The following is a 16,415-nucleotide window of genomic DNA, read 5'->3' on the forward strand; positions in this document are numbered from 1 at the left end:
GAGATTAAGCAGCCAAAAATATGTAGAGAAAACTACCAGAAACATGGGAGCCACAAAGAAAAAGAGTTCCAGAAATCTGCATGGAGGTGGTCTTCAGTTTGGGGCTACATTCTAAGCAGTACCTGTGAGGGCCAAGAACAACTATAAGCTAACCAATCCCACAGTTGGCACTGAGCTGGGAGAAGTCTGGATTCCAGCTAGCCAGAGAGAGTTGACGTACAAAAACAGTATGGTCAACAAGCTCATGAAGAAGTATTTGATCCTGGCATCATGGCACATATCTGTAATCCCAGCAATCAATCCCAAGTTGAGGCAGGAAGATCCCAAGTGTGAGGCTGGCAACTTATCAAGGGCCTAAGGAAGTTAGTGAGACCCTATCTCAAAAGAAAAAAAAAGTTCACTCAATATCATTAATTATCAGGAAATAAACTCACAAAGACATACCCACTAGAATGGCCCAAGTGCTAGTGAAGATGAAGTCAAGTGGAAGTCTCCTAAATTGCTGGTGGAAGTATAAAATGATTGTGGTCATTTTTTAGCATGGCTTGACAGTATCACATAAGACAAAAACATACATTAAACGTAGGAGGCAATTGCACTCCTAGATATGAGTCCACTTATAGTGGCATATATATGAAACAGTACTGTAGGAAAAATGAATCTATAGTTTAAAAAAAAAGTTATCAATGGTTGCCTGGAACAGGTGGTGAAGGCACTCACTGGGAAGGATCCCAAGGAAACCCCTTTTCTAGTGAAAAAAAAACTGTTCTATATCTTGATTATGGTAGTTTTTACCTGGGTATCTACATTTGTTAAAAGTCAGAGTGTGCTTGCTTTGGCAGCACATATACTAAAATTGGAACAATACAGAAAAAATTAGCATAGTCCCCGAGCAAGGATGACACCCACATTTGTGAAGCATTCCATAGTTTTGTGGAACCAACCCTTCAGCAGATGAATGGATAAAGAAACTGTGGTACATATATGAAATGGAATATTACTTATAGCATTAAAAGAGAAAAAAATTATGGCATCTGCGGGTGAATGGGAATATCAGGTTAAGGGAAGTAAGCCAATCCCCAAAACCAAAAGCTGTATGTTCTCTCTGAAAGTGGATGCTGACCCATAATGGGGGTGAGGTGGGTGGTAAGGGGCATAGAAAGAATGGAGGAACTTTGGGCAAAGGGGAGGTAGGACAGGTGAGGGGGCAGAGGGATAGGAAAGATGGTGGAATGAGATGAACCTCATTACCCGAGGTACATATAGGACTACACGTGTTGTGTACAACTAGGAAAAGTTTTGTTCCATTTATATACAATGAATTGAAATGCATTCTGCTATCATGTATAACCAATTAGAACAAATTTAAAAAACTCACTGATATTGGCTATCAAGGAATTACTGTTAAGTTGTGTGATGGCCCGTGGGTTCATTATACTATTCTCTATGCTTTTCTTTAAAGCTTTTCTAATTAAATTTATTTTTTAACTAGTACATAGAAACAAACATTATAATTATTGAATTAGGTAACATGACATTTTGATGCATGTATACACTATGTAAAGTTTAAATCAGTTAAATATATCTACCTCCTCAAACATCATTTCTTTATGGTAAAACTTTCACAATCGTTTCTTCTAGTATTCTAAAATATACAGTATGTTATGGTTACCTATAGTCCCCTACTATTCTCTCTGCTCTTATTTGAAAGTTTCCATGATAAAAATACTAAAAATAATTTTTAAATTAAGATATAACTTCAAATATTTAAAGGATTTCTATGTAGAAAAGTATTCAATTTTATAGAGGAAATCATGTGGAGGAAAATTTGGAGTCAATACAAGGATGAACTAGACAACAGAAGAACATATAGCCTTGTAAGAGAGTGACTCATGCTAGGAAATACTGGTGTACAGGCCTCATAACTATTCGTCAGGGCCACAGTAAAGAAAATAACAGCAATGAGTGAGAAACTAGACTAACAGCCTTCCAAGGTTTCTTCTAACACTAAGATTCTGCTAAGATTCCATTGATCAATGAATCTGATTGGTGCACATCTCCCAAACACATCAGAGCCTATTATTCTCCAGTCCTATCAGATATCATACTACTTGTTTAAGATTTTACATTGACTTGTTCATAATTTTTGCATATATTTGTTAAGTCCTTTTCTTAAGGCTTTCAAAAATCACAATCATGCCTTACACCTGTTAGACTCTTTTAGTCCTCGCACAATGTCCTGTACATACTGGGCCATCAAAATGCCTCTTTGAAATCTCCTCTCAAATCAGTCTCCTAACGTTGTGCCTCTTCTTTGCCACTCACGTCTATGTCTTACCTATCACCGTACAATCACTGACCATACCTGCACCACATTCATGTCCCCTGACCTAGACCTAGAGGAGGGCTCTGTGCATACCTAAAAATATGAATAAAGAAATCCTTCCCATATCATGAGGCTGTTAACTTTCCAAGTGATGCTGATTCATTCTGATAATCAAATTATGACTGTGGAAGACTGCTTTAATCACTGGAAATATAATTATTCTAACTGCCTGGCTCGTATATACCCCTTACCCAGGTGGCTGCCACCATCATGAACAAACATGGAGCCAACTGAAAAATGGTTTCTCCCCACCACATCTTTTCCACCCTGGTGGTCTTTCCTCCCCAGGTATTCATTGTCTTTATACCACCTTCTGACTGTCTACATGAGAATTAGGGCATGTGTAGGGGTAAAACCCTTCAAAATGCCAGACACCTCACCAGACATTTTACCTTGTCAAATCATTTAATTCTTATGATTGGAGTAAGCATTATCTACATTTTTCAGATGAGGAAAACTTTTTTCAAAAGTTTAGTTATTTGCCCAAACTTCTAAATGATAACCTTGGGATTTGAAACCAGATCTACCTGGCTTCAAAATCTATACATTTTACAAGGAAAACAACAACATCATCTTTCTTACACAAGCCTTGAAATAATACAACCTACAGGAAACAACTTCAGTTGAGGAGGATTACTGTCACAATGGCCCTAGGACCATCTTATCCTCCAACCTCTAAAAGCTTTCTCATTCCTATAATTAAACTCTATACGTCCAATATCAACAAATACCAATAGGGGGGAGGTAAGTCCTAAAATGCTTAGATAAGCTTCTAGACAGATTAAATGTCTTATTTGGATCATGATTTTCTTTAGAAAGATCAGCCTTAAGTGACTCTTTCTAAGAAACAGATCTAACCTAATTCCTTTCATTCTTAAAACTTTCTAAGGATCCCCACTATTAATGGTCTAATGCTACTTTGGCTCATGACTTCCTTTAAGATTTGCTGGCCTCTCCAACAGGCCCATCCCCCTCCAACTTCACACTTTACAACACCAACTATTCACATTCTCCTGCCCTCCCCAAATATCCTTTCTTCATGTTTCCATTTCTCTGAACACATTTCTTCTGACTGCCAGCTTCCCCCACCACCCCAGCCTGTCTAATCAACAACAAACCACATGTCAGACTCCTGTTTGCCCTTTGCCTGTGCTTCAAACACATCTCAACCACTTTCTGACCTTACTTATCACCCTTCCAACCATAATAAATGCATTTATGGACAATAATGTTCTACCATCGAATAAATACCTCTCTTTCTGCCATTATCTTACTGTGTTTCAAGTGAATGCTGTTATCTCCCTGCCAGAATGAAGGGTTCTGAGGGGAAGAACCAAGTTTTTACAGGTGTGTAAATGTCTAGCCTTGGTAGACAGCAAATCTTCCTCATGTGCTAAACCAAGTAACCATTAAAGCCACACCCCTATGGCTTTTGTTTCAGGAGCTATGTACTCAAAGGGTCAAGAGTCATTTTCATAAAGATATTTTAAGTTTTTCACTTCATGACCAGAAGCCACTTAAAAACTAATAAATAATCAACATTCTAATTGAAGAAACTATGTCAAACTTACCATCTTAGACAAATAAAGCAAGAATGAATATAACAAGAAAAGTATGTTGTCCAAAAGGGTGGCATCTGCTGGCTCTTCGACCTTTATCTCTAGTTGGTTTTCTGTATCAGCAGCATCAACAGGAGTACCTTCTGTTATAAGTAGCTCTAAAATTGAAAGGGGAAATTGCTATTTTATTTTATGCTATAGAATAAGAATTGTCTCTCTTCAGTTTCAATATTCATCGAGTGTTTCACTAAATATATGAGTCACAGTGCCTGGAATATGTGGCTCTCTTAAAGACAATTAACACAACAGAGAAGAAAACTTCAAAATCCTAATTAGAGCTGTCAAACCCTTCAATTATAAAATGAACAATCTCCAGTCTACTCTTCACTACTTCCATGGCCATACAACTGCTACCAAAACAATATTTACTCAAGGAAAATTTTTAAAACCAGAGATATATAGACAGGGTCACATTCAAAAAACATGGATTTAGTGCTGGTGAAACTTTGTGTTTAAAATTTTAGGAAAGCTGAAAGAGAGGGAGTCTTGGTTTGCAGATTTGCAGGTGGAATGGGCCAAGGCTTAACATAGTATCTGGCACCTGGCAGAGATACTCAACAATTATTTATTGAATGGACAGATGACAGCTATTTAAAAAGAACACAGTAGTACCAAGAGAGACTAAAGGGAATTGGGTACAGACCTGCATTGAGGCTCTGTGAATGAGGTAGAATTCCAGTTAGACCTGAGAGCTTGTAGGGGTGGAAGTTCAGTATGAGTTACATGAGCCTGGGGTATGTTTGATTAAACAGCAGGAGTCCAGCATGCAGTTATTAAGAAGTTGGACCAGTTGCCTCTAAGGTCTTTCTCAACCATGAGATTCTATTCACTACTAATTTTTTAAGCTTTTGCCTAATTTTTTTTTAGTTTTTGATGGACCTTTATTTTATTTATTTGTATGCAGTGCTGAGAATCAAACTAAGTGCCTCATATGTTAGACAAGCACTCTACCACTGAGCTACAACCCCAGGCCCTCCATTCACTATTGGTCTATGAATTTGACTGCTGCTGAAGTCTGCCCCATTGGCTCAGCATCTCAGCACCTGAGACACATTAAATGACATTTGGGAAGATTTTACCTATTAAAGGTCATTGACATCATTTTGTGGTGGAACTTAAAAGGCCAGGGAAATAATTCATTCTTAATTTTGTAAGTCAAGTTTTCCCTATTCTTGAAAGTTTTGGAGCATGAAAATAACAAAGCGCATAACCTTATAGAGTTAAAGACAGTTCAGAAGTCAGTAGTGTTCATATATAGATGCAATGTCTTCTGGAAAATGGGAGAACTCATATGTTATTCCTTCTCAAATTAACTGAATCCCCCCTTGCTATGAGTTCTCCTACACTCTGTGTGTGCAGATGGTGGGGGGGAGGTTCAGATCAGTGCTGCCAAGCCCTGCACTGGTGCAGGATAATGCTTATAGCTATGCTTACAGACCAGAACCTTTAAAAACACAAAATACAGTAATTATGGCTTCATAGCACCATACTGGATGGATTAAAATAAACAATTAGTCATCATCTAATTTACTGATAAAATGAGAGTGAGCAACACAAAAGTAGAATGCTGTTGATGCCATTATTGGGGATTTTTTTGAAAAATTGTTTCTCATCTCCCACTGGATACTGTGCACTATGATGAAGTATTCGTAAGTGTCAATCTAAAATCGATTGCAGTTCTGTACTGTTTGCTGTAAGTATATAGTATAAAGATCTGGACCATTGACTGCATTTGAAAAAGTTTAATTACCATGTCCAGGAAGCAAGTAAAAACAGGACTTGAGCTATATTATATTCCATTTAGAAGAAAAGGGAAGAAAAACACAGAATTTATGAGACTATGAACAGTGATTATTCAAGTTAACTTGTACTAGGCCAGACTTTCCTGGAAGGCCTGCTAAACACAGATTGTGGGTCCCACCCCTAGAGTTTCTGGTGCTGTTGGTCTGGTTGAAAACTACAGTTTTAGAGCATAAGGCCTTTGAAGAAAAATATTTTAGTTGTAAATGGTTTACACAAGCTAGTCATACCTAAACATTTGCTTTTAGGTGAGTTACAGTCTCTGGCCTATTTTTGATTTCTAGTCATCTTTATTCTTGCTTTTCTCTCACTTAAGATATTTTTTTTTTGAACTCACATGTACCTATATCACTCTCTGCTCTATTTCGTACCTTTGGCAACAAATATCCTTGAAAGCCTTCATTATGGTAATGCCTCTACTTTGTAGAGAAAAATTGGCAAGCTTTACCTGGGTCTACTTTCTCAGTATTTGGGATCTGAGACACTTCTGAAACACCCATGTCCTCAGTCACAGGTTGATTCAAGAGGCTGGGCTCTTCAGGATGGTTCATATTAAAATGATGACGCAGGAGGTTTGGCTCTTCATGAAGATTTCTATTAGGACGATTTGTGTTCTCTTTAGGAAAATCATCTTCATGGGGTGGCTGCATCTCTACAAGGGAGAAGAATGCATTGAGCCAGATGGATGACACTATCTACCCCCACTTAAGCCCAATGATCAGCACTCCCCCTCAGCACACAGTTCCAGATACCTCAACACTGCCCTCCATGTCCTGGCATGAGCCCATGAGAACAACTGGGCAAGGATATGGGAGGGTTAATTGTTTTCATCCCATTTAAAGGATGACTGAACTATACAGTCAAATTTATAAAGAAGCCTTTAATCCAAAGTATTTAATCCAAAGTATTTCATAAACAAATACATTTATGATAGAGGCTTCAATAACTTACCTTCCCTTGGCAAACCAACATACACTCACATGAATAAATGTGCAGAAGAGAATTCTGGTCCAGAACAAAAGTGTAAAATGTCTATTCTGCTCAGAAATAACAGGAACTCTTTCATCTACAAGTGTGCTGGTCTCAATGAGCCAGTATAGAGAAGGGAATTCCATAAGTCTAGCTTGCTTAATGTGCCTTTCAAATATGTTCAAAGTAACCTAGGAGCCAAATGGTGAACCTATCTCCTTCCTGAGCTCAGGACATAGACCAATAGGATCCAGAGCAAAGATTATCTCTTTACAGGTTCATATTCTACCCTGAACATTCACTTGCACTTTGCATTCTTATCCAAAATATATCTGCTTTGATTAAATGTACAACTGTTTTCTTCCCCCCAAAACTTTCCTCCTTTCCCATTTCCATATCACCTCGTTCCTTGTCCATCATGTCTACCCTTTTGGCTGTGGTTTCAGTTTTCTTTAAAATCTTCCAAATTATACTCATTTCTTGTTTGTTTTCTTTGGTTTCTAGATAAGGATTGATTTCTTTTTTCAAAAGTTTATAAGCATCAGTCTTCTCCTGTTCGTTTGAGACCTGAGAAATGTCTACCCTTTTGGCTATGGTTTCAGTTTTCTTTAAAATCTTCCAAATTATACTCATTTCTTGTTTGTTTTCTTTGGTTTCTAGATAAGGATTGATTTCTTTTTTCAAAAGTTTATAAGCATCAGTCTTCTCCTGTTCGTTTGAGACCTGAGAAATGTTGCTGGTTTTGTTTTTTTCACTTTCTGGCACTTTCAATTTATCTGGTAGTATTTCTTCAAAAAGTTCAAGTGAAGTTTGTTCACCCTGAGCATTATCTGTTTGACTATCTGCATGAGGATGGTTCTTCTGAGCCAAAAATTGTTCCTCAACATCCACAGTGTTTTCTGAGAATGCACTTTCAATTTGTTGTGAGTTTGCTACTACTGGTTTAGGTTCAGGTTCAACATCCTGGGAGACTTCAGGAAATTGTCCCACTTTTTCTATAGCTTTCTCAGAATCTTCATTTGCAGAATCATACAATTCCAAAAATCCTAGAAGTTCTTCTACGTTATAATTATCAAAATCATCTCCTCCAACATCAAAACAAACAAAATCTTTCTCCTGTAAGGAAAAGAAAACCATTAATGTGTCAATAACAAAGTATCACAAAAGCAAACTCATCCACGCTCCCAAATTCAGGATTGGTTCTAAAGAATCTTTGAGGTCAACCACATTACCCTCCTCCAACCCCCACTGCCTAACTCCATCTATGGCTGAGTAAATCTGTCTTTTTCTAGACTACAGTGTTAGAAAGTCTATTCTTTCTTTCTTTCTTTTTTTAACATGGGTCATATTCTTTAAAAAGCATAATGAGTAAAAATGGTGACAATTTGGTCTCCAACTGCCTGACTCTTGGGTCTCTCTCAATTTGCTCTGAACATAAGTAGGGAAAGGCAAGGTATCACTTATAGGATCCTCCAGCTCTTAATATCTACACCTATGTTTCAGAAATTTAACTCTTAATCATTTGCTCAGGAGAAGCTGGAAGATCCTGCAGCATTGAGAAAAATGAATCAGTTTTAAAGTATCTTACTGAGATACAAGTACATTGGATGGAATAAAGAATGATATTAAGGAGGCTCCTCACATTATTATTACCACAAGAACAAACTGAAAACAAGATTCAACAAGGTATACACCTTTCTCTTCATCAGGGTTTCACAGTCACTAAGATCTCTCTCAGAATTATGTGTATATTATCTAGTCTTCCTTCTTGCTACTAGTAAGCAAATTGATATAAAAGGAGCCATAGTATGAATGGACATGTTTTTAAAAAATTTCCATTCCTAATTAAATCTTCATAATATTCTGCGGGGGTTCTGGGGGTGGGGGAGTCAGTTCAATGTAGTAGGGATGAGTGATTTCCTCTCCTCATCACATGCATTTCTAAGCCATGAGGGATGCATGTAATGGGAAATACAATGAGAAGGCAGAGTTCAAAACAAATGAGTTCTCTGTAATCAGTGAACTGCTGTCACAGCTTAAATCCCAAGAACTCTCTTTACCAACAATGAAGTCCAACAAGCAACAGAAGTGATTTTATGGCCCCTGAGATTATAAAGAAATTTTAGGAACAGCAACAACAAACAGGATGACTTTATCCATTCAGTCCATCTAATCTAAGAACTGTCCTAGCCTAGCAGTTTGCATATTCTACAGCCACTACAAAGAGCTGCCCAAAGATGTTTCAGTGTTGGTGGGCATCAATTACTATACAATTTAAAACTCTAGAAAATAATCAGCTGAAGTGAGAATAGAACACGAAATCCTTTCAGTCACAAAATCAATTTAAGTCAGAGCACCATACAGGAATGTTGTATAAAGGAAGCAGTTCCGGCCTTAAAAGATCTGAGACTGAACATCACCTGAAACGCTCAGGTCCCCTTTTCCAAATCTATAACATGACTATGATCCCGTATATGACTAAGAATAAGAAACCTTTGTAAGTACATATTTCTAGCCTAGTATAAAAGTTAGAGTTTATTAATTTAACCTAAATATACTTAAAATGTCTAATAACTATCCAATGAGTTTTGCCTGTAAAATGAAATTATTTGCCTCTTAGAATATCTGTTTCAATACATTAGACAACTCTCAGATTATAATATAATCACCCTTGAATGCCTTTCAAACTTTTTTTTTTACAGGTAATCTGATTTCAAATGAAAATCTGACACACAAATGTTAGATTGCTCCCCAAACACATTATAAAACATTCAGAAGCAGTTAACTGAATATAACTGATGGATTTATAAGCCAGTTTACAATTGAGAACAAAAAAGAAATCCATAACTTACATCTGTTGGAATTTGTAGCTCTTCTTTAGTATATTCACGAACTACCTTGATGAAATCTTTTGGAAAGTATCCAAACATACGGCCAACCTATAGTGCAAAAGAGACAAATATCAAATAAATTCTGTACAAGGAATATAAATAAGAGATTTCTCAGAAGTGGCAGGAAATATACACATAATAGATAGGTATATGGTATAACCAAGAAAGAAAGTTGCTATAACAATTACACTGAGATTATTATTCCAAATAAAAATTAAGTACAGAACTATTAAAAAGCAACATTTCCAACCACTGAAGTTTTCTTTTTAACATTTAGCTTAATTCTCAACACAGAGCATATAAAGTTAAGACTTCTGAAGTAAATAAAAGATCTGCATAGAAGATTATTGGATACTATATGGTTAAAACTATGTAAATCAAAGCTGGTTATAAATGCAATTCCAAATAACCTCTAGCAAGAATTTACCTGTACATTTTGTAGCATTGCTCATAAACCAATATTTATGTCTTTCTTAACCAATACACAACAGTCATAAAAATTAATAAGTAAAAACAATACAAAAATCTCTAAAATGTATTACCACTATAGCAGATGTATTGATAGTATATGCTTTCCTAGCTTTGTCCAAATCTACTTTTACAAGTACTTGGGGAGTGCTGAGGGCCACTGTCAAGTAGGAATGAAGCTTCAAAATTTCCTTGCCAGCGTACCCCATGTTAAATGGATTTCACTGTTGACATTGCATGTAAGGTGACCTTGCTCAAGGACCAAGGCAGATCCGGGTTTAGAGCTGATCAGGTTTGAGGAAGTATCCCACTTCTTAGGGTGTTCCCAGTTTAAGACAAAAGGAGTTTTAGGGAAGTTGGAGGTTGAAGATTATTGCTGCTGGGAGTAGGGCGTGCCTGCAGGATGAGTTCCCGCTGAGTTCTCCTCGAGAAAAAGTTTTTAGGAGGTGAATTGTTCGGGAGATTGGATTGCCCCCGAACCTGTGTGGAGGCGGTGTGAGTCGGGAATAAAGAATTTCTGTTTGAATCTACAAGGCTGTGAGTGCCTTCTGATTCTGTGCCCAGCCAAGACTGCGGCATTATGGTGGCCCGTACGTGGGATGTCTGAAGCTTGGGGGTAAGTGAATTTGCTCGCTCCTGAAAGAGAGCAAAAAAATGGGTGACCATTTCAAAAAACAATGTGTTCTTGTTTTGATTTATTTTGTTTTCATTTCAAGTGGCCTGTTCCTAGAACTTTCTCAGGCAAACTAAGGAAAATGGTTGACTCAAGGTTTGAAGTTGTTCGCCTCTGAGGAAGAAAAATTGTTAGAGGAAGGAGGTACCCCAGTAAGGCCAAGAAAAACTATGGCATATGTTGATACAATACAAAAATGTAGCCCATGGCTTTATAAAGATGAGTTATTAAGTATATCAATGGGACCATTATGGTATCCTGTAGAAGGATTTTTCTTCAACAAGAAAGAGATGACTAGTTCTGTTCACTATACTTGTCTTGGTTTTTACAGACAGCTGATTCATTTACAAAGCTAAAATGTTAAAATATCAACCACTAAATATGAAATCAAGTACTCTTTACTTATTAAGTTCCATAAGGTAATATATTTAAAAATTATGTGTGTTTTCATAAATTGGCAAATGGAAAAATGTTTAATATTGCTTTGGTCTGTGTCTTTGCTGAAACAAGGTTACTAAGTGTTAAGATTCTATCATGTGTAATTTATATACAGAGAGTATAAGAAGTTTCAGCTGGGTTTCAATTACAGTATAACAGTACCTTAAAAACATGAAAGTATTTCATCTTATTAAAGTGGAGTAATCTTATAAGGGTTGTTTTAGAATGTGAATTTATAAAAAGGGTTAATGGTTAAAAAAGAGGTATAAAAAGATTCAAGATGTGGAAATATATTTTAATATAAAAGGTTAAAGGAAAAAGAAATGTTTCTAGTTGAGATAATCTCTGTGTGGTAAAGTGAAAATTTGTAAAATGCCATTTAAAAAGATTTTGAGAAAACTAGATTTAATTTAAAAGCTTGAGAAAGGTAGAAAGAAAAAAAGGTATTTGTACATGGCAGATTGAGACAAAGCTTCTTAATGGAGTAAAAAAGAGCCTTTGGTTGAAGGGCAGCCATGTAAACTAATATTAAGCGATTTAAACAAAATCTAAGCCTCGTTTAAAAGAGTGAAGCTGTAGGTGGTGAAAAAGTACATTTAATAGTACAGTATAGATGATAAATGAAATGCTTTAAATGGTTAAATTGAAGGAAGATTGTTTTACTCATCAAACTATTAAAATGTACTTATTAAACTAAAAAGAAGGAGATGAGATAATCTTTGTTTGGTAAAGTAAAAAGTTGTAAAATGTCTAAGTACATTGCAAAAAGCTTTAAAAGGTTAAATTGAAGGTAGTTAAGATGCCTTCACGATGGAGGAAAAAAAATATAACCCATGAAAATGGGAAGATAATAAGATAAAAGGTTTAGATAAAGAAGATTAAAAATTTGAAGTGGAAAACTTCAAAAACAGAAGTACAAAAAGGTAAAAAAAAGAGAGAAGATGTAGAAAGATAAAGATATAGGAAGATAAAAAGATGTAGAAAGACAAGAATTTTATACCCACAAAATAGGAAATGAAAGAAAACTAGGAGAGAAGAAAGCAACTAAGGGTAAATATAAAAACCTTAGAAGAAAACTAGAAGATAGAAATAAGATGGAAAATGGTTAAAAATGTCAAGTAAAGGTATTTCAGATAGAAAATACAAAGGGCTAAGACAACTATGGTTTCAAACCACATCTAAAAATTAAAAGGACTAAAGTAATTCTAAAAACTAAGGCAAAATGCTTTTGAAAGACTTAAATTTAAAAGGATCTTAAAGGGGTATATATCCCCCAAAGATAAACTTAAAATAACCCTTTTTTTACTCTAAACTTTTTAAATTTGGATTCATCAGGACTTAATGCTGCGGAAAGACATATGTATCCAAAAAATGTACATAAGCCTAAGGTACTTTGGAAAAATATTCTAACAGGACATTGGAAAGCTCCTGACCCAGTGTTTGTCTGGAGTCGGGGTTCTGTTTTTGTGTTTCCACAGGGAGAACAGCAGCCGATTTAGATTCGAGAGACACTAACTAAAACAATTTCTACAGACCAAAAAGAAGATAATTTGACTCAAATCCATAACAGCTGATATCCAGAGCTCCAGCTTGGCTATTCTTACATCTGCAACAGTGATTAACCACGGTGCCTTTTTTCAATATCTATTTTATTATTGCATTTTTCCCACATCATAAAGTTCTATTTTATTTTTTGAGCTCATACAAACCTAGGTTAATGTTTTTCTGATCAGCTTTGTTTTTTGACTGTGTTTTATTTTTTGACTGTGGAGTTTCTAAAAATTGCAATGGAGATTTTACCTAGGTAAAGCTACAAGGCTGTTATTATTGTCTTACGTGTTGTATGTTATGAGTGCACTGTTTTGTGTTGCATGTCAGTATGTGTGTATGTCCATATTTTTATATGAGGAGCGCTCATGAAAAAATGGATCCGAATTTTCTTTTTTTTTATTCACGTGATTTAAGTGGTTTAATCTAAATTAGGTAAACAGCTGTTAATGATTGTTTTCAAAGGTGGTTAACAGATCTGTTTGCTTACTATTGTTTTTAAAGGTGATTAACAGATCTGTTTGTTTACTTTCACTTTTCCTTTTCATTATATTTAATAATTCTGTTCAGGATAATGTCTCTTTAACATCATTGCCAGAATTCCCATCTCCATCCCAGTGCCAGTGAAGACTAAGAAAACCAAACTACAGCTTCTATGATAGCTATCACAGTAAACTGTATAAACTGATGCATCAATGAATATAACTCAACAAGTAATGCTCAATCAAGGACTTGATTTACTTTGGGAGGAAATGAACATATTGATAGACTCCTCCGATTTGAACTGCTTGCAGAACTTGCTTGGACTATATATGAGTTGCATGCATTGTGAACTATCGTCTGGTGCAGCGAATTGTGGTACTGCTGGCATATCCTTGCTGATGGTGTCACTAGTGATGCAATTTCCTTGCCAGCGCACCCCATGTTAATTGTGGTAATGCTGGCATCTTTGCTGATGGTGTCACCAGTGACACAATTTTTCCAAAGGAGCCGTCAATTGGCTTTGTGTCGTGGCATTTCTGTATCCTCCTCCCTTCTACTAGTGATGGTCTAAAATTTGGGGGCCAACAGAGGTGAGGCAAGAACCTCACCTCCCCACTGGCACCAAGGTTAAATTTGGGGGCCAACAGAGGTGAGGCAAGAACCTCACCCACCCACACTGGTGCTTAGGCCTATCCACAAGCATGGCTGAATGCTGGACCGGTAGTCAGTGACGGGTTGATCTGGTTGCAGTGGATTCAACCCAAGACAGGAAACTGACGTCTAAAGGTCAGTTCTCCCATGACGGGTAAGAACCATATGTTGAATTGGACAACCTACCAGGCACGGTCCTTTAGCCACATTGCTTGTTGTTTAATTAATCAGAAGGGGGGAGAAAATTAATGCTGCAGTCTTGGCTGGGCACAGAATCAGGAGGCACTCACAGCCTTGTAGATTCAAACAGAAATTCTTTATTCCCGACTCACACCGCCTCCACACAGGTTCGGGGGCAATCCAATCTCCCGAACAATTCACCTCCTAAAAACTTTTTCTCCAGGAGAACTCAGCGGGAACTCAGGCTGCAGGCACGCCCTACTCCCAGCAGCAATAATCTTCAACCTCCAACTTCCCTAAAACTCCTTTTGTCTTAAACTGGGAACACCCTAAGGAGTGGGATACTTCCTCAAACCTGATCAGCTCTAAACCCGGATCTGCCTTGGTCCTTGAGCAAGGTCACCTTACATGCAATGTCAACAGTGAAATCCATTTAACATGGGGTACGCTGGCAAGGAAATTTTGAAGCTTCATTCCTAATGGCCCTCAGCAGGGGAGAAAATAAAATTACAATATAATGCATATGAAACCACATATCAAGCTTCAGTTTCACCCAAAATAAATCCTCTGCAGAAAAGAACCCCATTTATTTTCAGTACCAACAGTTAAATTATATGAAGTTACATAAAGTGTACAAAAGATATATAAAGTTCCCCTTGAGAAAGACACTCCTATTACTAACTACTGACTAAAAGGAACAGAAGATTCTTGCCAATAATTAAAGGAAACTGATAGGCAAATCAAATGCACAAAAAAGAAAATTTAAAAAGGCATCTTATCACTACCTCTAAAATATCCCCATTCATGAATGTTCTTGTTATATCTAGAAACCATCTGAGAGCCAGTATTAGTGGTAGAATACTGCCATGAAGATTAGATAAGACGGAGCAATTAAAAGTTTCATCACTGCAGATAAAGTCAGAGACTCTAGAAAACCAACAACATTGCAGAATGAAAACTGAAAACTCAAAAGGAGAATCATTTTGAAAACTAAAGAGTTTTTAATTTCTTAAGTATAACACTTATGATATGAGAGGCGAGTCTGAGGGGAAATACACTTTTCCCTTCTGATGAAAATTCTATTAAGGTTAAATTTGGAAAAGGGAAAGAAACCAGAGATGTATGGAGAAAGGGAACACATTTATCTCTTCTTAATCTGTGTCAAATGAGACCATAGATTATATAAAGCTCCATAATTACACACTTGGTGGTATCCCATTTCTTGTGATATGAAAAAAATGATGCAGAATCATGGAGGCTCATGAATGGAAATAATTTTTATATCTAATTTTGCTTCCATACATCATCCCTGCTAAGGTGCTGCTGATTTGATTTGTGGGTGGGGAGCCAAGAACTGCCACAAGAGAACAAATTCTGCATAAGCTACTATCAGAACAAATGTACTTAAGTGCCACTGCCCTGAAAGGAAATATTCAAAAGGAAGATGGATTAGACAGGGGTCCTTTCCTAACTGAGTTTTTCATTTTATAGGAAGCTAAGATAAAACACAACCTGACTGAAGGCAAAGAGGACAAATGAATGCCAGAGGAACAATGCAAACAAGGTGCCACCCAAACACTCATCAGTTGGCAAAGATCCTTTCTGGTCAGGTGCTGAAAGCAGGGCTCCTCAGGAAGACAGGATGAGTGCTGCCACCCAGAATGGCAAGAGTCCTAGGGATGAACAGAGTTAACAGGCTACAATGTGAGAGGAGAAAATGCAAATCAAGCCCATTTATCCAAAAGCTCAAAGAAGGAAAGAAAGACGACTACTACATGAAAAATGCCACTTAGGTACATGGAAAAACAGTTCCAAGTTTAAAGGTTACCAATCCTATTTGGTATACTTGAAAGAAACAATAGATGGTTCTTTATATGGAGTACTGCAACTGGGACTCTGTCTAAATATAAAGTTTGTACCTAGAGGCACCATGTTTCAAGATCATTCCCTAAGAGTCAGAAATGGCAACAAAATGAAACTAGCTTTCCATAGGGATTACTCTTATTTTCTGTCTTATTTTCTGCTGTGTGGTGTTTTATTTAGGGTGAGAACTTTCAAGGATGCAACCCGGAATGTCTCTAAACTAGAACATTCCTACAGTCATCAAAGACCCTTGCTACTATTTTACGTAAACAATCCACATATCACATTTTTTTAAATGAAAAGGACAATACTCATAAGCCACTAGGAGGACACTCCTAGTGAATCTCCCCATTTAAAATATCAAAGCATGATATAAACAATGTCATGTCTTTCATCAGAAGATCCATACAACTGGCTGGAAGTAGAACCCCTGGGGGAACCTTCAG

General features: G+C 36.8%; 1 protein-coding gene and 1 non-coding gene across 13 annotated transcripts in view; one reads left to right on the forward strand and one right to left on the reverse strand.

Moving 5' to 3' along the window:
• LOC144373681 (uncharacterized) overlaps nt 1–16,415 on the reverse strand; it is a 93,092-nt gene that overhangs the window by 14,685 nt on the left and 61,992 nt on the right. For all 12 annotated transcript variants that reach the window (XM_078036710.1, XM_078036705.1, XM_078036707.1 and 9 more), the window contains 4 exons: nt 9,627–9,713; nt 7,176–7,890; nt 6,254–6,457; nt 3,958–4,103 (listed from right to left, as the gene is read on the reverse strand). In XM_078036710.1, coding sequence (XP_077892836.1) covers nt 3,958–4,103; nt 6,254–6,457; nt 7,176–7,890; nt 9,627–9,713 — 1,152 coding nt within the window. The remainder of the gene's footprint in view (nt 1–3,957; nt 4,104–6,253; nt 6,458–7,175; nt 7,891–9,626; nt 9,714–16,415) is intronic.
• LOC144373726 (U6 spliceosomal RNA) lies at nt 827–933 on the forward strand. The gene has a single exon (XR_013433283.1). It is a non-coding gene; the product is annotated as a U6 spliceosomal RNA (small nuclear RNA).

The sequence above is a fragment of the Ictidomys tridecemlineatus genome, unplaced genomic scaffold (genome assembly GCF_052094955.1).
Source record: "Ictidomys tridecemlineatus isolate mIctTri1 unplaced genomic scaffold, mIctTri1.hap1 Scaffold_46, whole genome shotgun sequence".
NCBI lineage: Eukaryota > Metazoa > Chordata > Mammalia > Rodentia > Sciuridae > Ictidomys > Ictidomys tridecemlineatus.